General features: G+C 41.1%; 1 protein-coding gene across 13 annotated transcripts in view; it reads left to right on the top strand.

Moving 5' to 3' along the window:
- The window catches only part of AKAP9 (A-kinase anchoring protein 9), a 109,492-nt gene extending 90,072 nt beyond the window's left edge, over nucleotides 1–19,420 (top strand). For all 13 annotated transcript variants that reach the window (XM_081163107.1, XM_081163118.1, XM_081163115.1 and 10 more), the window contains 19 exons: nucleotides 1,134–1,280; nucleotides 1,574–2,035; nucleotides 2,906–2,963; nucleotides 3,114–3,235; nucleotides 3,776–3,967; nucleotides 5,039–5,227; nucleotides 5,961–6,105; nucleotides 7,185–7,380; nucleotides 8,180–8,330; nucleotides 9,158–9,826; nucleotides 10,559–10,764; nucleotides 12,525–12,636; nucleotides 13,099–13,275; nucleotides 14,306–14,506; nucleotides 15,428–15,660; nucleotides 16,400–16,485; nucleotides 17,501–17,624; nucleotides 18,563–18,702; nucleotides 18,855–19,420. In XM_081163107.1, coding sequence (XP_081019233.1) covers nucleotides 1,134–1,280; nucleotides 1,574–2,035; nucleotides 2,906–2,963; nucleotides 3,114–3,235; nucleotides 3,776–3,967; nucleotides 5,039–5,227; nucleotides 5,961–6,105; nucleotides 7,185–7,380; nucleotides 8,180–8,330; nucleotides 9,158–9,826; nucleotides 10,559–10,764; nucleotides 12,525–12,636; nucleotides 13,099–13,275; nucleotides 14,306–14,506; nucleotides 15,428–15,660; nucleotides 16,400–16,485; nucleotides 17,501–17,624; nucleotides 18,563–18,702; nucleotides 18,855–18,898 — 3,654 coding nt within the window. In that variant the 3' untranslated portion in view covers nucleotides 18,899–19,420. The remainder of the gene's footprint in view (nucleotides 1–1,133; nucleotides 1,281–1,573; nucleotides 2,036–2,905; nucleotides 2,964–3,113; nucleotides 3,236–3,775; nucleotides 3,968–5,038; nucleotides 5,228–5,960; nucleotides 6,106–7,184; nucleotides 7,381–8,179; nucleotides 8,331–9,157; nucleotides 9,827–10,558; nucleotides 10,765–12,524; nucleotides 12,637–13,098; nucleotides 13,276–14,305; nucleotides 14,507–15,427; nucleotides 15,661–16,399; nucleotides 16,486–17,500; nucleotides 17,625–18,562; nucleotides 18,703–18,854) is intronic.
- The last annotated feature ends 792 nt before the right edge of the window (nucleotides 19,421–20,212 follow it).

Genomic DNA, 20,212 nt, shown 5'->3' with positions numbered 1-20,212 from the left:
TAGCAGATTATAATAATACTAGCTGCATAACTGTGCAAGGTAGAAAGAAGCACCCTCCCATCAATATACTTCAGTAAATTCTAAAAGGTCATCCAGTTAAGTATTACTGTTTCTGAGGATGGGTTCCAAAGACCATGTGTGAACCTCTACCCGCCTGCTGGAAATACTTTGGTTTCCTTTTGTGCCCCAGCCACTGTAGCCAGTAGCAATCTGCAGGTTGGAGTGGGAATGAGCTGCTTACCTGGCTTCCCAGTACCTGGGTCTCTTGCTAGTTTCTGAGATGGGGAGGGAACAAGGCAGTGGAGAGGTTTGTGCATTGCAGGCCAGTGGTGGGAGTTCCAGACTGACGGTGCTGCATCACCTGCTATATGCCAGCTTCCCCGCTGCCCGCCAGTAGCAGGCAGTGACCCCAGCATTGGGACGCAAGATATGCAACACCACCCTGCTCTGCCCACCAACTGCTACTGCTTGTGCCCTTCAAATAACCACTGCTGAAAATGAGTAGATATTTTCTCTTGCTGATTCAATGAAAGTAGCTTCAGACAAGTTGTAGCACACTCAAAGAAGCACTTTGCTAGGCATGGACTCTTGGAATCGTAGCTTTAGGTTATTCCATTTAATGCCATACTCTTGTGCTCTAAGTTCTAAAGGTAATACTGGCCTGGTATGCATGATGTGGTAAGTCAGGCTTCCTCAACCTCGGCCCTCCAGATGTTTTGGGCCTACAACTCCCATGATCCCTAGCTAGCAGGACCAGTGGTCAGGGATGATGGGAATTGTAGTCTCAAAAACATCTGGAGGGCCGAGGTTGAGGAAGCCTGTGGAAAGCTATGACTCACCACGACCTGCTGAATATGCGCACACCTAACTAGGCCAATATCTGTATTGTAGTACTCAGTGGCCTTTTCAAATGCTTCAGTGGACTTCTTTAATGATCCAGAGCGCTTCAGAGACACTACATCTTAGCTGCATGGTCCTGATTTAATTGGTTAGCAATCTAATGAAGTTATTAAAGCTTTGTTACACAGCTTATGTCATGAGGAATCATGATATCAGGGTTGTAGTAGCAAATAGCAAAACATTCATGGGCTTATAGTCACAAAATTGGGGGTTTTTTATACATTGCTGTGCAGGTGGCTAAAGAATTGAGTGAAAACAAAGAAAGAAATATACTGTCTGATGATCCTGAACTAGAGAGAATCAGAGCTGAGTCTGTTGCTGCTAAGGAAGAGCTTAATAGTTACAGAGAAAAGGCAGAAAAACTTAATGAGCAGTTAATGGTAAGAACTGAACATTGCCATAATTATTTCATTTTTGAGCTAATGATTGCTTGTAATATTTTCATAAAAGACTGTTTGGTTGAAGAGTGGTATTCTTATTCTTATATCAATATACACGATGTTTTTCCACATAAATGTTCCCTTATTTGTTTTTGTGAGTTACATTGTAATGGCCAGTGGCTGCCAACAATAAAAATCTGACTTTTTGACAAGGCCCTAACCACTTCAGATGTTTTAAACTCAATGCTTTGAAAAAGGCATTTGAAACACCTGTAATTCTGATCCATTTCTAGGTAAAAGAAACAAGTTTACTTCGTCTCGAAGAAGATCTAAGGCAAACCAAAGATAAGCTGGCTGAGGCAGAAGAGAAAATTGAAAATTATGTGAGAAAGGAAAAGTGCATTGAAAAGTCAGAGGGTGTTTGTATCAATAGAAGTGATGCATCATGTCAGACTGACAAAGCCCTGCATATCAACAGCTGCAACCAAACTTCACAGCTCCTTGTCAAAAATGAGGAAATTCAGATTGATTTACAGAATGGGTGTTCTGCAGAGGAAGTTGCAGAAATCATCAAAGAATTCAGTGAAAAAATTGATAAAATGCAGGAGCTACATGCTGCTGAAATAATGGATATGGAGACCCGGCATATCTCGGAATCGGATGCACTAAAAAGAGAGCAGTTTATTGTAGTGCAGGAATTAACGGAGGAATGTAACACTTTGAAGGATGTCATAGAAGCCCTTAGAGATAAAGAGGTGTGTATTATGAATAATGTCACAACACTTCCATTTTCAATAAGAGGGTTTGCAGGATGCCTACAAGGGTGTTGCACCAGTCATAGCCTCATGGAGTTCTATCACTATCAGATAAATTTCCATAATTTCTCATCAGTCCAGGGGAATCCAGTGATATGTGGGGAAAATGTCCAACCTTTTTCTTGCGGGCTTCCATAGATGGTGCAGATGATGATGTTCTTTTTGTGGCACTCGTGGCTATTAGAAGTGAGCACATATGGTGCTTCTGAAACTAGCACTCTTCATAGGAAATAGGTGCCTTATTTAGGGTTCCCTGGGGATTAATAGGGATAAGAGGAGAGGGAGGGTATAAGGAAAGGGGTCTGGGAGGGCTTTGAAAGGGTTTATGGTAGGACTCGCCATCTGGAGGCCCTTGGGGAACGAATCTGCCCTTGTTGAGGAATACTGATTAGTTCTCCATGGGTGGGATATAAATAATAAATTATTATTATTATTATTCTTTTTATAGAAAGGTTGTGGATAGCTTATTGGGACATGAATTGGATTCCCATAAAATGAAGTGCTAGTCAGGGATTTAATGGAATCAACATTTTAAAGTGGGCCTCAAATAATTTTTCCTCTAACTTTCAGTGGCTGGTGTAAATTAGAATGCAGAGATGTTATAAATTGTTGAAAGCAAGCTGAATTTAAGCTGGGAAAGTTGGTTGCTTTTGTGCTGACCTTGTAGATGATAATGAAATGTGGTTGTATTTTAAAAACAACAACAACTAGTAGTTGTGCTGGTTGCTTTTGTTATTGTTTTCTGTTCATCAGTTTATTACAGTGAACTCAATCTTGATCGTTAGATTTATTTATTTTTTCAAATTTTAGGGGATCCCTGGCATAGCGCAACCCTCATCTTCTAACGCTAGAGATGGATGCTCCAGTGGTAAGAGAACAATGTTTTTTCTCTGCATGCAGATTCAATTCCCACTATCTCCAAATATGGTTGAGAATGTCCCCTGTCTCTTGCTGCGTTTGGCAGTATTTCCCTTTCCAGAAGCCATGTTGATTTGTCCCAATGATTTGCCTGTTTTAGACTCTAGTTCAGACTGGAGCCAAGGAGCATATCTTGTACCAAGCCAAGGATCAGATGCTGTATCAGAAGGAATAGGAGATGAAGGTGAAGAATCAACAGATATTCTTCCAAAGGGAATAAAGGTAAATAAGGGGATTTTATACCAGTATAATCTGGAATCCTTGCAACAACTATTACAGAGATTAGAGGGGAGATGTAGAAACAGAAAAACATACATACTGTTTGAGGAGCCAACATTTCCTCTTGGTTATAGCCATTGCTCTTGGCCAGTTTGAGCATAATGAGGAGAAAATTATAATCTTTCACTTCCATTTTTAAATAAATCACAATTCCCCCTTATTTCCAAATTTGAGGTGTTGTTTTTTTTTAAAAAAACTATGGTTTCAAAGCAAGTCATAAACTCAAAGAGTAGGGCAAAATGAGGATCTTTGGGTTATTGAAAAGTGATCGCTTCCAATCTCTTCTTTACAGCCATGAAGGTAGGTAGAGAGTGTTCAAGCCCAAGGCACGTGCAAGTTTGAGCACATAGGGGGACAGTGGCTCCCCATTGTCTTTGGACTGCCCCTTTATCTTTGCATGGCTGATTTGATATGATGTGCTCAGAATGGTAAACAGCAAACAGCATGATTTTATAACAGCTTTTGTCTTCTTTTTTTTAACAGGGATTGCTAAGAGCTATTCATCGGGAAGGTGAACAGATTATCTCTCTCTCGGAATCTCCTTATAAGGAAAGTAACGTACCTTCCCTTAAACAAGGCCCAGAATTTTGGCTAGAAGAACGTAAGGCTTTCTTGGGCACTGTTTCATCTTTGAAGGATGTAATTGCAAAAATGCAGATTCACAGGGACACTGAGGTAATTATAACCGCAAAACGGCTTAGTCTTCATGGTTTGTACTAGATGCCTTTTTCTTTACGTAGGTTAATGTGAAATATTCGTTGTGCATTCTTTGATAGAAGAGGGCTGTGAAGGGCGAAAAATTGACTGCAAGTAAATTTAAGATCCTTGCTAAATCGTATGCAAGTGATTTTTTAAGTTTGGCCATTGCAAGCAGAGATAAGAAAGTACTGATCTAATTCTTGCCATATGTAAATCAATCCTATACAGGTCAACTTAGTAGTGAATCTCATTGTGTTCAGTGGGACTTACTCCTAGGAAGGTGTATATAGAATGACAGCCCAAGTCATGCAAGCTCCAGAGAGCTTGTAGACACTCAGCAGGACCTCTGATTTTTCTGCTTTGAACAGTAACCTACCAAAATCACAAGCAGCTTTTCAAATACCTTTGATTCAAAAGTGGCTTTGAAGGCAGAAGAGCCAAGACCAAAATAACAAAAAATAAAGACTAGCCAGTCATATACAAAAGCAATCAAACTGAGAATGTGGTCATATTCTTTGTTACAGTTTTGGTTGGATTTAATTATTATTTTAATTAAGCAAAGGGCAAAAGGGTCAAGAATGACAATGTTTAATGCAGAATCCAGCACAATAGTACTCCTAAAATGAACGAGAGGTTGCAATACGGCTCACCTTCCCTGGCCCTCTAAGCAAAACTAAACCCAACAACAACTATATTGAGAGTTTACTCAGCTTCTCAGTTGTTTACAAAAACTGGACCTAGCACTCACACATATTATTGGAGGCGTCAGGCCCCAGTTGTCACACTTAACACACTGAAGTGCAGTTGTCTCTAGATTCCAAATGTTCTGCCACAACATTTACCACAAGCTTTACTCCAGTCACCACCACAGCTAGCCCAGAATCTGTTCCAGCAATTTGGGCCACCTCAAAACATATATGCAGCTTCTTTGAGTATTACTGATGACCACAATAGTATGCATAAGTTAAAAGCCAGATCAATGAAAGTTAACAACAAAAAAGTTTGACGTGATGATATGACTACTTAATTGCATTCATGCCTTTGTAGTTTTATGCAGGATCTGAATCTTCTGAAGGTGTCTCAGATTGGCGAGCTGAACTTCTGTACGCTGTTCAACAAGTGTTTCAAAAAGAAAAGGATGTTCTTCTAGCAGCGTTTCAAATGGAATTGGCTGAAATGGGCATTAGAGATGTAATGGAGATCGTGGATCAGTTGGAAAAGAGACTTCAAGAACAGGTAAGACGTACTCATATGTGGCAAAAATTGTGATTCTCTCTTGACAAACTTTTAAATTACTACAGAAGCTCTTCACATTGCGGTTTTAAATCCTAGCAATTGTCTTGCCTGTTGCTCCACAGTCTTGCCTATCAATCCAATGTCCAAAAGCATATCGGGGGAACAATTTATATACTGCTTCATCTGAAAATGCCTTCCATGTTGCTAAGGTTGTTCCCAGAGAGTCAACTTTGAACTTTCTCCAATATTGTAGTTTATAAACTTTTTCCATCTTTGACTGCACACCTATACCTTTGTACCCCCTAAGCTCCATTGAAACTTACTTCTGAGTAGATATATATAGAATTGCACTGCAACAGGAATATTTCCTTCATTTAAAAATGTAAATTGAAAAGCATTCTATAAAGATGTAGTGTCATGCTATTGTGATACCACAATGCTTTTATTTTATAGAAATACAGTTTAAGAAAAGTAGAAGACTTGTTACTGAAGATCACCACACAGAAATGATAAAACTATAAACATTAATAGTTATTACTGATCCCTTGATGAAATCCTGTATGTTTTGCATTATGTGCACTTCAGTGGCAAACACAATGTTCCGTATAAAATGCTTGAGATGACAATAACTTGCTAAATTGTGATTACTGAAGACACATTTTAGTTAATAATCTGGGTTATTGCTCACTCATTTGGTGTTCTTGTTCGTTCTTTTGTTTCTAATTGATAACAGCACATATTTCAGAGAACTGCTGTGGACTGCATTCAGAATGCGGATAGAAGAAGTCTGTTAATGGAAATCAATTTATTGCGTGCTCAGCTGAACAACAGAAGAACTGATCTAAGGGGAGAACTAGAAATGGAGCCAAAATGTCATGGTAATTTATAAGACTCTGTGTTGCTGTGTATGCTTATATATTCATAAAGGTAAAGGGACCCCTGACCGTTAGGTCCAGTTGCGGACGACTCTGAGGTTGCGGTGCTCATCTCGCTTTAGTGGTCGAGGGAGCTGGCGTACAGCTACCGGGTCATGTGGCCAGCATGTCTAAGCCGCTTCTGGTGAACCAGAGCAGCGCACGGAAACACTGTTTACCTTGCCGCAGGAGAAACCTGTCTAATGTGGGACAAATTTGAGCCATGCACACAGTTGCTACCGCTTTGAACTGCACCTGCAAGATAGTAGTTGGAGCGCTGTATTACAAGTGCCATTGGGTCTACCTCATTAGGCACCTTCTCCCTCATTCTACGTCTCGACCTCTGCAACACTCGATAATCTGGATGACAGACTCTGAAGCACACATGCCTTGGAGGTGGGTGAGGTGGTGCTTTTCCCCAAAGCCTTTCCCATCTTTGAAGGCTGCTTGCCTAGATGAAGAGGCACAAGGAAAAGCAGAGAATAGACAACAGACTGAGGAGAGGGTGGCTTACTTAATAGGGCAAAATAAAGCCGATATTTGTTTGTGACTAAGAGCAATTCTGAGGCAAGCACAGAGACAGTCACACTAACTAAAGAAATCTAACATACTGATAGGTAAACAGTCACAATACAGTACTGTTTGCCAAAAAGCTTGAGGAAGGAGAAGACTGAAGATGAGAGAGGTATGTCAAGGGTCTGTTCTGAGTGAAGGCATGAAAGGAACTGGCTTCGAGGGAGGGAGAGTCCAAAACTTCCTGTGAAGTTACATTATTTCCTGCCTTTGAGCAATAAGGGGAGCCAAATGCCTCTTGGCGATATCCCAAAGCCATGGAAGAACTGTCTCTTCCTGTTCCTTCAGGCTAATGCTGCCTTTCTTGACATATATGTATGTGTACCTGTTTCTTTGCTACCATTTGCTGAAACGTGTTTTATAAATGGTATATTGGACTTGCTACAGCCATTTGCTCATGGCGTTTTTTCCGATCATAAAGGATTAGTGTGTACAGTCAGTTACTTATTGTTTGACTGCATATTCTCTAGAATTGTTGGGGTACAACATGGAAGTGCAAATGGAGCTTAGTAATATAAAGGACAAAGCAGCTGAGGTTCAGGAGCAGCTGAATTCTGAGAGGGTGATGGTTGCAGAACTGAAGAATGAACTTGGACAGACTAAACTGGAACTGGAAACTACACTGAAAGCCCAGCATAAGCACTTAAGAGATCTGGAAGCCATCAGGTGAGATTCTCATTGGCTGGGTCCTATAATAAATCTGAAGTTTAATGTCAATATAAATTATATATCCATAAGTTTTTATACAAAGTCAGTTTGACTTCTCTGGTTTTTAATTATAGAAAAAACCAATGACCTCTAACTGTAATAGCTATAATAGCTAATGTGGTATGAGGTTGGTTATTTAATCTGTTTAATTACTTAAATCAGGGCTTATTCACACTGAGCTTTTTCTACTCTTTCCAGGCACAGTCTGTGCTTTAAAGCTCCATGTTTTAGCATCCTTTTTCTTTTCTTTTCTTTTTTTCGCTCCAGAGCTTTGCCTGCGAAAACCTACTCTTTAAAGGTCAATCAGAGAAAATAGCAATCCACAGATACCTGAATTAACGCTTGCTCTGATTGATCACTAAAGAGCGGGTTTACATGGGGAAACATCTGTGGCAAAAAACCCAAAAAACCCTGGAAAGAGGGGCAAAAGGTAAGGGTGGATAATCCCTTAGATTGACTTGCCTCGTTTTGCTGACGCTTAAGAAAAAATATTCTACAAGGAACAACATGTTAACTCCACAAACACCAAGGGTTGGGATGATGTCGAATTAGTGGACAAGGAAGGATTCAGTACTTCCTAAACAAATGTCCACCCCCCATTACTATTAGGAGGCAAAGATGAAATTGACAGCCTAATGTTTCCCTTTTAACATGTAGTTTCACACTCAGTGTCCAAACACATGTGAATAATTTATCCTGTTCTAGTTACTTTCTTGAAAAAGGTTTATAAAGGCAACCTTGTCTTGACTTTTGTCAGAAACGAACTTAAGGGGAAAGCAGCTGAATTAGATTTGCTCAAGGACACCATGGCAAGTGAACAGAAGAAATCAAGAGAGCTTCAATGGGCGTTGGAGAAAGAAAGGGCCAAAATAGAACGCAGTGAAGAAAGAGGAAAAGAAGAGCTTGAGGTAACAGTTCTTGACCCTTAAAACATTCTGAGCATGCGGAATGTAGTCATACAGAGCTATAGATTTTATCTAACGAAATAATGATGCAGCAAGCAAGGTGTGGAAGTAGAAGCGGTGCACTGACTGACAGTGTGTGGCCTTGTGGGTTTCAGTACCTGAAGCCATATGGTCATCCTTTTAGGGACATGAGAAGCAGTCTTACGCAAAGTCGGACTTTTTATTTGTCCATCTAATTCAGTATTGTCCACTCTAACTAGCAGTAGCTCTTTAGAGTGTCAGGCAGAGGTCTTTTACATTGCTATATCTGAGCCATTTAACTGGTGATGCCTGGAAGTAAGCCTGTGACCTTGTGCATACAAGGAATGTGTTCCAGCATGCTAGTCTCTCCCATGATGGACCGTATACTTCTAATAAGTATGTGAACTATTCCTCCTCCTCTTCCTTTTTACCAAGTTTAAATCTACTCGGCTGCCAAATGATGCCTGAGGTTTTTTTTTATATGCCAGTAGGTGGGAGTCTGAATCCCTTCAAGTTGTCAGAAATAAATTTACATTTCAGCACATTCTCAGTAGGCACCAAAAAGACAGCAGAGGACTTTCTTCTTTTAACAAGACTTTTAAGCTGAGATGTTTGCAGGTCTGCATAATCCTTTTTATTGGAGTCGGGGGGGGGGAATATTTAATGAAGAGACTCCAGCATTAGGTTAAGCCCTGAATTAGAATCACATCTAGTAAGATCTTCTTCAGCCCCAGTAGTGTCAACATTCAAGTTGTATTTTCAGATTCATTCAGACTGTTGTGTATGATTTTCTTTTTTCCTTTTGGAAGGATTTGAAATATTCCCTTGAAAATGAGAAACAAAAAGTTGCGGAACTGAGTAATCTTTTGGAGCTGGAGAGAGAGCTGTCAACTGATTTGCAAAAGAAGATCCAGTCCCAAGAAACGTTGAATGCAGCCCAGTTGTCCCAGGAGCGCAGCTGTAACTCTGAGCTTCAGGTACTTCTGGAATCTGAGAGATTCAGGGTTCTTGAGATAAACAGTGCCCTAGAAAGGGAGAAAGAGTTGTGTGCCCAGCTTCAGGCAGCTGACCAGAAAAGTCAGGATGGAACTCTTACACCAGCTGAAGAATTACTCCAGGATCTGCAAAAACAACTGGACGAAAAGCATGACTGTATAGTTGCCCTGGTTAGCGAAACTGAGAAATATAAATTGGAAGTTGTGCAATTGAAACAACAGATGGAAAAGGAGAGGCAGGTGCAAAGAAAAGCTCTACAGACTGAGCAAGATGCTAACATCCTGGCACAGAAAAAAGTACACGAATTGGAATCCAAGGTAGAAGATCTTCAGTGGCAGCTTGGGGAGAAGAGACAACAGGTTCATCAGCTGCAATGTGAGGAAAAGAAATTGCAAGAAACAATCCAAGAATTGCAGCAAAGAGAACAGAGAGAAGAGCCGGGAGTAAAAGTGGAAAAAGCAGTATGTCAGAATCTAAATGAGGTATGGTAGCTTTTAGAACATAAAGTTCAAAATTGCAAGTGATTTTAATTGCCCGATAAAATTGGTAATGTCTAGATCATTGAGTCTTAACTGCATGAATCAAAATTGCTTTTCATTGGGAGGAATGAAGGACAATGAAAGCAAAATTTTAGGTATTTCATTAAGCTCTCCTATCATTTGTCAAAAATTGCTATTGCGAATGCTAATAAATTTCATTAAGATAATTCATGCTCTGCCCTTCCACTGTGCTCAGGGCAGCTTACAAGAAGTTTAAATCTACTAAAAAGGGGGAAAGAAAAGACCAATAAAAACCAGCAACAGTTACAGATAACAATAGCTCAAAAATAAGTAGGATCGTTTTTAAAAACAGCACCTAAAAGTTTGTGAGGTGCTTAACTTCATCTAAGCCAGTTATACAGTGGTCAAGGATATTTCATATATTGTTATGTAACTAATGTCCTTGTACATGTTGTATACCTATTTGAAAATTATTTTCTAAATAGCCTTGCGTCATGAAGAATGCAGCTTGAAGCTACTAATAGTTGGGTTGGGTTTTTTTAATGCAGCCTTTATTTAAATGAAATCACCATTTGTTCTTTGTAATTATGCAAATTGGTATATTTTAATGTTACATGTCTAAGATAGTCCTATCAGTCCTTTCATTTAATTCAATAATAGGATTTTGTACTAAATAAGGAAATTCAATCTCTCCCCCCACACTTGCATGTACAGACTACTAGGGATACATCTAATGAGCGAACCAGAAAGTGGGTTTTCCAGCAGAAAATTGGAGGAGTGGAAACAAAAGAATTGTCCTATTCTGCCCTAGTTGGCATAGGAGATGCTACCAAGGAATCTCAAGATCTGCAGATGATTGGACAGAAGCTTATAAGTGTGTCTTCCACATTGAAACATCTGGCTAACAAAGCTGCCCAAAGGTTAGAGTGATTTCTTACTACCGGCAATAACTGGATGTTCAGAAACCAATGACTCAGCTTACCCTTTTATTGTTAAGGTGGTCGGCTCTTTTATATTAGCAGCGTGTCACACTTTGGGGGTTGTGGAATTTAATTGACTGTGTTCACTTTGCGACAAAGATCCTCCCCTTGCTTCAGAAGGAGATAACGTGCTTTTCTGATTGACATCAGAAAAGTACTATCCTTTTGGGGTTAGGTCATTCTGAATGTAAACTTTGGCTACCTACCAATGCCAAAATGTATGAATTGCCTGCTTAAATACGAGGAGGTAAAATATTTTGTTGACTGAGGTGGAGCAGCCCATCCCAAGATGCACAGAGTCGTACATTTTATTCATAGGAGTCCCACTGAAATAAATAAACATGACTAAGTTGGGTCCATTAGTTTCAATAGATCTCCTTTGAGTACAACTTAGCTAAATACAGTCATGCTTTGGTTCACAAATGCCTTGCGAGTCAAACGTTTTGGCTCCCGAACGCCACAAACCTGAAAGTGAGTGTTCCGGTTTGCGAACATTCTTTGGAACCCTGATGTCCAAGTGGCTCCCGCAACTCCCGGTTGAGTGCAGGAAGCTCCTGCAGCCAATCAGAAGCCGCACCTTGGTTTTTGAACATTTTTGGAAGTCAAACGGACTTGTGCCACTAAATTCCAGGGGTAATAACTTAAAAAGTAACAGTTTTCTTCCCTTTCATGATGTCCCAAATAAACTGCCTGAGTTGAAGCGGTTTGTGCAGAAGCAGACCACTATGGGTCCTTGTAGCCCAGGGAGGTTTACCATGGCAGGCAATAACTCTCTGGACCTCATGCAGAAATCATATCCTGTGTTGCTGCCCCATATGCTTTAACTAGAGATGATGGGGATCAAAACCAGGAATGGGACACAGGTAGCGCTGTGGTCTAAACCACTGAGCCTCTTGGGCTTGCTGATTGGAAGGTTGGGAGTTCGGATCCCCACAGTGGAGTGAGCTCCTGTTGCTCTGTCCCAGCTCCTGCCAACCTCGCAGTTCGAAAGCATGCTAGTACAAGTAGATAGGTACTGCTGTGGTAGGAAGGTAAACAGTGTTTCCGTGCGCTCTAGTTTCTGTCACGATGTTCCGTTGTGCCAGAAACGGTTTAGTCCTGCTGGCCACATGACCCAGAAAGCTGTCTGCAGACAAACACCAGCTCCCTTGGCCTGAAAGCAAGATGAGTGCCACAACCTCATTGTCGCCATTGACTGGACTTAACCATCCAGGGGTCCTTTATCCTTTTTATATATATGGTATAAGTCAGGCATGTCCAAAGTCCGTTTCGGGGGCCTAATCCAGCCCACCGGTTGGTTTAATTTGGTCCCTGTGGCAATCTCCTGGGGTAAAACCCCAAGAAAAGCTCAACAACTTTGGTTGGCCCTCACACTTGTTCACTTCATCAAATCTGGCCCTCTTTGAAAAAAGTTTGGACACCCCTGGTATAAGTTAAAGAATAGCTTTCCAGGAGAAAATGACATAAATTCTTGAATAAAAGTTTAAATCTTCAGGACAGTGATGTAGACCATGAAGATGCCATAGCGCTTAGCCACAGTTTAGATTTGCAATTACTTTGTATTACTTTTATGTTAAAGAATTCTGAAAGCTAGACTACAGAAATGAAAACTAGGTACCAGTTCTTGCATTATGCTACATTTATACCTATATGCATACTGTTACTCTACCTAAATTAACAGTTGTTTTTATTTATTCCAGATTACCTTTTGAAAAAGCAGATGATGAAGGCTTTGTTGGAATACAAAATAACATTGAAGAAGTTATCTTGCAGTTACAAATGCTGTCTGGCTTGCCCAACCTGGAAGCAGAGGTGAGAGAAATTAGCACTTATTCAAGACGTTTCTGATACAAAATGTCATAAGTATGTATGCCTGATAAATTAACGTGTGTATTCAAAACATGCTACATTTTCTGTGAATTCTGTACACATCGTTCTGTGGACATAGGTCCTGTTGAATTCTGATGGAACTCAGTTTACCCTAGTATGGGACTCTATCCATTTAAAATTATTATTAATTTATTTAAAATCTTTCTTCCTGCCTTTCTGACTAAATACGGGGAGCTCAAGGTGGCTCCCAAGAGATCAAAATTTAGCAAAATAATAAAATAGGTATATTTATCTGTTTTATTTTGTTACATTGTTTCATGAAAGTTTTTCCAAAGTTGATTTAAAGAACAATTGTGGGTACTCTTCCTGATCTTGTAGCATTTAAAAAAAAAATTCTTGGGAGCCAAACTGATCTACTTGAAAACTACTTGTTTTTCTATCTAGATAAGTTCAGACTTGCCATCCTCTGCTTCATTGACTGAAAGATTACTAAAACAGAATGCTGAATTAACTGGGTTTGTCAGCAGACTGAGCGAGGAGAAGAACAATTTGAGAAATGCAGTCATGAAACTGGAGGAGGAGCTTAGACGATACCAGCAGAGAGGGCCGTGTGGAGACTCGGTATGTTTCTACCTAATTTGAATATAAATAGTCCTTCAGTTCACCTTAAGTACTTGTCCAGATGGACTGAGTCATACATCTCTTAAGCTGAGTGCATTGCTATTAACTTGCACATTTTTAAACGCATGTTTTCCCAAATTTGGGTCTCCAGCTGTTTTTGGGCTACAGTTCCCATCATCCCTGACCTGCTAGCTAGGGATGATGGGAGTTGTAGACCAACAACAGATGGAGACCCAAGTATGGGAAACCCTGCCCTACTGGAATTAAGACCCATCTCATCACAGGGATGCCTGTTAGCTCTTCCTCTAGGTCACTCCCTTCCGTTGCTACCTGACCTCTGGGCATAGCACCCAGCTTTGTTCCCTCAATGGCTGGGACTGAATAACTTCACCATCCCTGCCCTTACCTTCTCCCACTTCTGTGTCTCCTATATTCTGCTGTCTGGCAGCTGGCCATACTCCTATCTTTCTCAGACTGTATCATTAAGAGTCCCCTATAGGATTTGAAGCCCTTCTGCCTTGTCTCGGGCAACAAGGTCCATGGAAATGAACCGGATCAACATTTACAATGGCTGCTTTCTCTCCCCCACCCACCTCTTGCTTGGCTGTGTTTCAATGGGCACCAACTGACAGCAACCTGCTGAGGAGCTCTCTTGCATTCTCTCTGCACTCATTAGCTGGCTGGTAAACAATGTTTAGGATCCTAGCAGGTTTAGGAAGCTTGCCCTATACTGAGTCAGACAGTTGGTCTGTATAGCTGATGAATTTTGTCTATACCTACTGGCAATACCTTCAGGATTTCAGGCAGGGTTCTTTCCCTGCCCTACCTGGAGATGCTGGGGGATTGAGCTTCAGACTTTTTTTGCACACAAAGCAAGATGCTGTACCACTGAGCTACTGTCTTTTGCTGGAGGGGAGATTTAAACTTTTACTCCCCTCCTAGACCTGAGGAAGATGCCTCCCCTGAAATTGGTGTTTGCTTTGTTGGTACCGGTGGACTTAATTCTGCCTTTCTTCTGAAATTTCACAAGACTTTCAGACTGTCGCTGAACAATGGAGGAAGTGTTGATACTCTCCTTGCTTCTGAAAGAGAGCTCTGGAACAAAGAGAAATGGATTCTGCAACAGTCCCTGAAGCAGGCCGAAGCAGAGCTGGCCAAACTGAGGGCAGAATTAAGGAATGAGGCTTTTCTGAGAGAACTGGGGTCAGATTCAGAAAATGCTGCTTTAAAGGTAAGAGGCCTTTCATCGCCTGCTGTTTGGACATTTTGTTCTATTGTTAAGAATATTACTTGATTTTTTCTTCTTGCATTAATCTGAGGCAAAATGCTTATTATTGCATTTATATCCCACCTTTTCTCCAAGAAGCTCAAGGTGGCCTTCATCATTCTCTCACTCGCCATTTTATCCTTGTAACAACTCTGTGTGGTAGCTTAGGCTGACAGACTGTGACTGGCCCAAACTCGATTCAAGGCTGAGTGGAGATTTGAGCCCTGGCCTGTCACATCCTAGTCTGCAAGAGCGGTAGACTCGTAATCTGGTGAACCGGGTTTGCGTCTCCGCTCCTCCACATGCAGCTGCTGGGTGACCTTGGGCCAGTCACACTTCTTTGAAGTCTCTCAGCCCCACTCACCTCACAGAGTGTTTGTTGTGGGGGAGGAAGGGAAAGGAGAATGTTAGCTGCTTTGAGATTCCTTAGGGTAGTGATAAAGCAGGATATCAAATCCAAATTCTTTTTCCTTTCCTTTCCTTTTTTTGTTTTTCTTCTGTTTTTTCCTTCGGATAAATGAAAGGAAAAGGCCATTCTGCACTTGGTTGAAGTTCAGAGGAACAAGATCCTACATTCAAGTGGAGCCTTTTCGCTTTGCCAGTTAAGGTTGAAGTTGCAGCTCCTCAAACTGCAATACGAACTTCAGGAGCCGCATGGGTAGTGGACAGGGCTGGGGAAGCTGTGGCCCTCCAGAGATTGCTGCACCGCAACTCCTATCATCTCCAACCATTGGCCATACTGGCTGGGGCTGGTGAGAGTTGTAGTCCAACAAAATTCCCCATTCCTGGCCTAGGATAGGTGGAAAGAATGACCTCCATTCGGACATCAGACATGACAAAGAGTGTTATTTCTTAATACATTATTTTATTTCCTTTCCTTTCTAGAGAATTTATGGCAGATATCTGAGAGCAGAGAGCTTTCGGAAGGCTCTCATATACCAGAAGAAATATTTGCTGCTCTTATTGGGCGGGTTTCAGGAGTGTGAAGACGCCACCTTATCCCTCCTTGGCAGAATGGGTGGGCAGCCTTCCTACACAGACCTAGAGGTGATCACCCGCCGTTCAAAGAGTTTCACTCGGTTCCGCTCAGCAGTTAGAGTATTAATCGCAATTTCAAGGTATGATACAGGACATTTGTTTTGTATAAGTGAACTAAATACATGACCTGCATGTGTAAAGAAATTAAATGATGAAAGTAGGCGTCCACGCCATTTAAATCTGAGCCCCTGTGTCACTGCAAAGTTACGCTTCATGGACAGAAAACAAATCAAGAGATTCTATGGCATGTGTTCTACTCGCAGTACTTAAGAAAACATTATTCATTTTTCTCTCCTGAATGTCTCTAATTGTACAACTTATTATTTAGTTTATCTATGTTTATATTCACAAAAAACAAGCCTACATTATTTTAAAAATGTATTACAAAAGCAGTGTTGGGGTGCAGTGCTGTGGTCCCTGGAAGTTCATCCCGAGGGACCTATGATCTTTCTCTGAAAGCAGAGAAGGAACTCCATTCCTGGAGGCCTCTTCATTGTGGCTGCAGGAACCTTTGTGGCTGTCTCTTCTCCAAAGCTGATCAGGGAGACAGGCCAAGAGGCGGCTTTGAATCCTCAGCTCTCCTGATAAGTGAAAGCACAGCCCCCCTCCCTTTGACCCTGGGTGGCATGAGATTGACAGCGCTCCAGATTTGGCACTTCTTTCCCACTGCCATTGGTTTGCTCTGCCCAGCAAGTTGCATTAGCTGATTTAGAGATTGGCTATGTAAGACTGTTTCATGTATCTATGGAGAATTCTAACCCTGTTGTTTGCATCAGAAATGTTTAGACAAGTCTTTCTTTGTTCATTTTCAAATTGCAGAATGAAGTTTCTAGTTCGTCGATGGCACCGAGTAACTGGTTATAGTTTAACAGGCATCAACAGAGATGGTTTTAGCCAGAACACAGGTAAATAATTTTTGACAGATTCCCTTTTAAGGTCTGGCAGTCCTAGAGACCAGTGTCTCATTTTTTAAGTTTAGCAATGAGATAAACTTTTCCAATGATTTGGTTTTTGAGGGACATTTTCCCCCATCCAGAGAAGAGTGTGTGTATGTCTGTCATGCATATATGAGGATAGATTTCTTGAAATCGTATGTTGGTGGTTCTCAGGTGATCTTAAAGTGATCACGCCAGTGTTACCATGGCCATCTTTTATAGAGAGAGGAAATAAATAGATGCAAAGTAGCACTTTTTTAAAATTCTGTGCTGTAGAATACAAACCCGAGCCAAGTCACACATTCACACAGTGGATGGGGAAGCTGATGAGGTATCAGAGCCCTCAATACTCTGATAGTCATCTCCACAAAGTGCCGCATACTTCGATTTCATTGTAGTCAGAGCTTAGTGCTTAAGCAAACTTAAACAAGTGCCTATAGTATTTGCTTTCGTCTACTATTCTGTGACCATCAGAGGTTTGCCTTCTGCACTACTAGATATTTAACTGGCCTTTGCTTTTCTTCTAACTTGCAAAACCAGCCATTGTGGCTTTAAATAGGCAATAAAATGCAATCATGTAGCATGAAAAGAAGAATTATTGGAGATTATCCTGACACTCAAATTTCTGTATTTTGTGAAGAGTCCAGTGTTGATTTAAGAAGAGAGTTTTGAACACTATATTTGAATGCTCAGAACCAGCAAGCAAAGCCCAGAAATTATACTTTGACCTCTTTGGAAAAGCTCAGCTTCTGGGTTGTAAATTAAACAAAACTTTGCGGGTTTAAGGTGATACTTCTAAGCCCTCATGGCTACAGCATAGGCTTGAATGGTGTCAGCATGATTTGTAAACAAGGCCACCCGTTTCAATGATTTTCACCCATAAGCTACAAGAAACAAGTTCATTAAATGCTGCTGGTGTGCAGAAATGGGAGTCTTTAATTTGCTGCTTCTCTTTAGCAGAAAGTTAATTTGTTTGTTTACATAGGTAATGACCTGCGACCTGATTCCTTCCCTGGTGGTCTGGAGCTCTTTGGAGAACATAGGCATTCATCTTACAGATCTAGATCAGAGCTGGAATCACTTAGATCTCCTCTAAGCTATCAGCATAGGTAAATATCAGTGTTTGTTCTTTACTTGCATGTCTGTGATGGGCTGCTGAAGCAAATTAGCATGTAGCTTCTATTTTCAGAGGTACTGGGGACAAAACAAGCTAAGAGAGGCTGTCATCTTTATGCCATGTTTTGTGAACTTTGCTGGAAACGGAATGCTGGACCCCGACTTGACCAAGGAAGCCATTCCTTAGGCATGAATACTGGCTTACAAGGAGAGAAAATGCCGAAAATGCATGTCCCCTTCTCAAACACTAGAACTGGGTGGGGGGTTTCAACCAACAAAATGTATTGGTAGTAGAATCGGGGCAATTGAACATATGCTCCCTTGCACCACATAATCAATGAATGGATTTACCTACCACATACTACTGTGGCAAGGGCCAGTGACTTCCATAGCTTTTAAAAGGGAACAAATTCATAAATGGAATCTACACACCCCATAAAAGGCTGTGCACATTTTCAGTACCAGATGCTGGGTGTGGGAAGGCAGCGTTGACCTTTGCGTCCTGCTTATGGACTTCCCGGTGGCATGTCATTGGCTACAGTTGGAAATGGGATGGCTGGCTAGTTGGACCTTTGATCTGATCAACCTAATACTCCATGTCAAATTTTAGATTGGAAGCTCCTTGGGGAGGGAGCTGCCCTCTTGTACTCTCATTAGTTTACATAGCATCGTCAGAGTGCCTTGTGCTTCACAGCCAGCAGGGAAGTTATTACGGCTTTTACAGAAGGATCAGCATAAATGCCTGAGGATTGTATATTGACATACCCGTTGCACTTGTTTGGCGTAGTTTCTGTAACATGTCTTCTGTATCATATCTTCGTATGATTCAGTAATCACAGTTTTGCTTATTTTGCAGTATTTGTCGCATTCTACAACCTGAAGGCACTTTACAGCAACTGACCTCTTTTGTTGCTTCTCTCTCCATTCTAAGGTACCAGGGCATCCACACCGATTTAAGCCCAGTCTCCCTCGCATGTTCTCAGCTGCAGAATTATGATCCTGACAGGGCTTTAACAGATTATATCAACCGCCTGGAGGCTCTGCAGAGGCGGCTTGGCAGTGTACAGTCAGGTAAACGTTGCTCTTTTGAAATTATTGCGTTCCAGTGTGTATTTCTGTAAACAACTGCTGTTCACATCAATCATTGTGTTAATTTCAGGAAGTCTGTTATTGTCAAAGCCGCACCACCACCACCCACTAATGTGTTTCATTTTGGCCCACAGCACCTGCTTCACACACTCAACTGCATTCTGGTATCAGAAGATAATCCTTGTGACCTTTTTCACCGCTGGTAGTGATATCAGATGAAATGCCTTTTGCAACTCTGCTGCTGCTGCTGCTGCTGTGCTTTTCGTATGTGTATATTGTGGGACCAACATGAACACAGCTCAATGATTGTATGCAGTTCACCATGCTGGCATCTTCACCAAGACTGGAACTTATGTATATAGGCACTTTTTGTGGACATTTGAAACCGATCATTAAATTTCATGTATATTTGTGGAATGCTAATTTAAACAATTAAATTATTTAAAGTATATTTATCAGGCAGTTTGAGAGGTTGAAATGTTTATGTCTTGAGATTGCCGAGTGTGTAGCTCCCAAGTGTGCACAACAGTTTCTGATGAGGCTATTAAGTGAAGGACTTTTCATGATTTTATCCTATTTGCTACTGGCACTGCAGAGAAAAAAATCACCCGTAGAGACCTATTTTTGTAAAGGTAGAAGTTTTGAATTTTATGGGTATTTTGTCAAAGTACTGAAATAAAGATGATTTCATCCTTTTAAATGTGACTTGTGTTCAAAATTTATTTTGAAACTTTATGTCTGCTAGAAAAAACCATTCTTCTGACTAGCTACAATAAGACTGTTTTTAAGGCGCTACAACATTTTTATTGTTACAGGTTGTTCCCCATTTACACGGGGGTTATGTTCCGGGCCCCCACATGCATACATGAAAATGTGCAAAATGGAAAACACCCTTGCTCAGGAGACCTGCCCCAGTGGTCTCCTCGTGAATCGGAGGGGAAGCGTCTTCCCTACGCATCAGCTGCCCGCCCAGCTTGTGTGTGCACAATCATGCACAAATAGAATGTGGGGAGTTGCTTGTGCATTTGTGAGAAATGGGGAAGGGGGAGAATGTCTGATTCTCAGGTGTGAACAAGTCACCTGGTTGTTCCTCTATTCTGCTCCCAGTCCATACTGAGGGCACTACACCCATGAGAGCCTTCTGCTTTCTTCCAAAACTGCTTGCACACCAACATTTTATAGATAAGACACCGTGTAAGTAAAAATGTTCTGCGCTAGTAACATATGATAAAGATCTAAAGTATTAATCTCAACCCGATTGCCTAACTGTAAATTACATTAAAGGTGACATTTTGGCATTGCCCAATTTAAAAACAAGGGGTTGCATCCAGTGCTTTGCAACTGGAACTTTGCCACAGGCAGAAAGTCACTTATGGAAAATAATAACATCTATGATCTACAGCTCTCATGATTAGTCATCTTTGGCTTAATCAGCATTCCACTAGACGAGGTTTTTTTACAAGTTTAGAGTGAAACTACTGGAGTCAATGAA

This window comes from Podarcis bocagei (genome assembly GCF_964188305.1).
Source record: "Podarcis bocagei genome assembly, chromosome: 12".
Classification (NCBI taxonomy): Eukaryota; Metazoa; Chordata; class Lepidosauria; order Squamata; family Lacertidae; genus Podarcis; species Podarcis bocagei.
The sequence above is the reverse complement of the archived record's forward strand: the minus strand, read 5'-3'. Positions and strand labels throughout refer to the sequence as shown.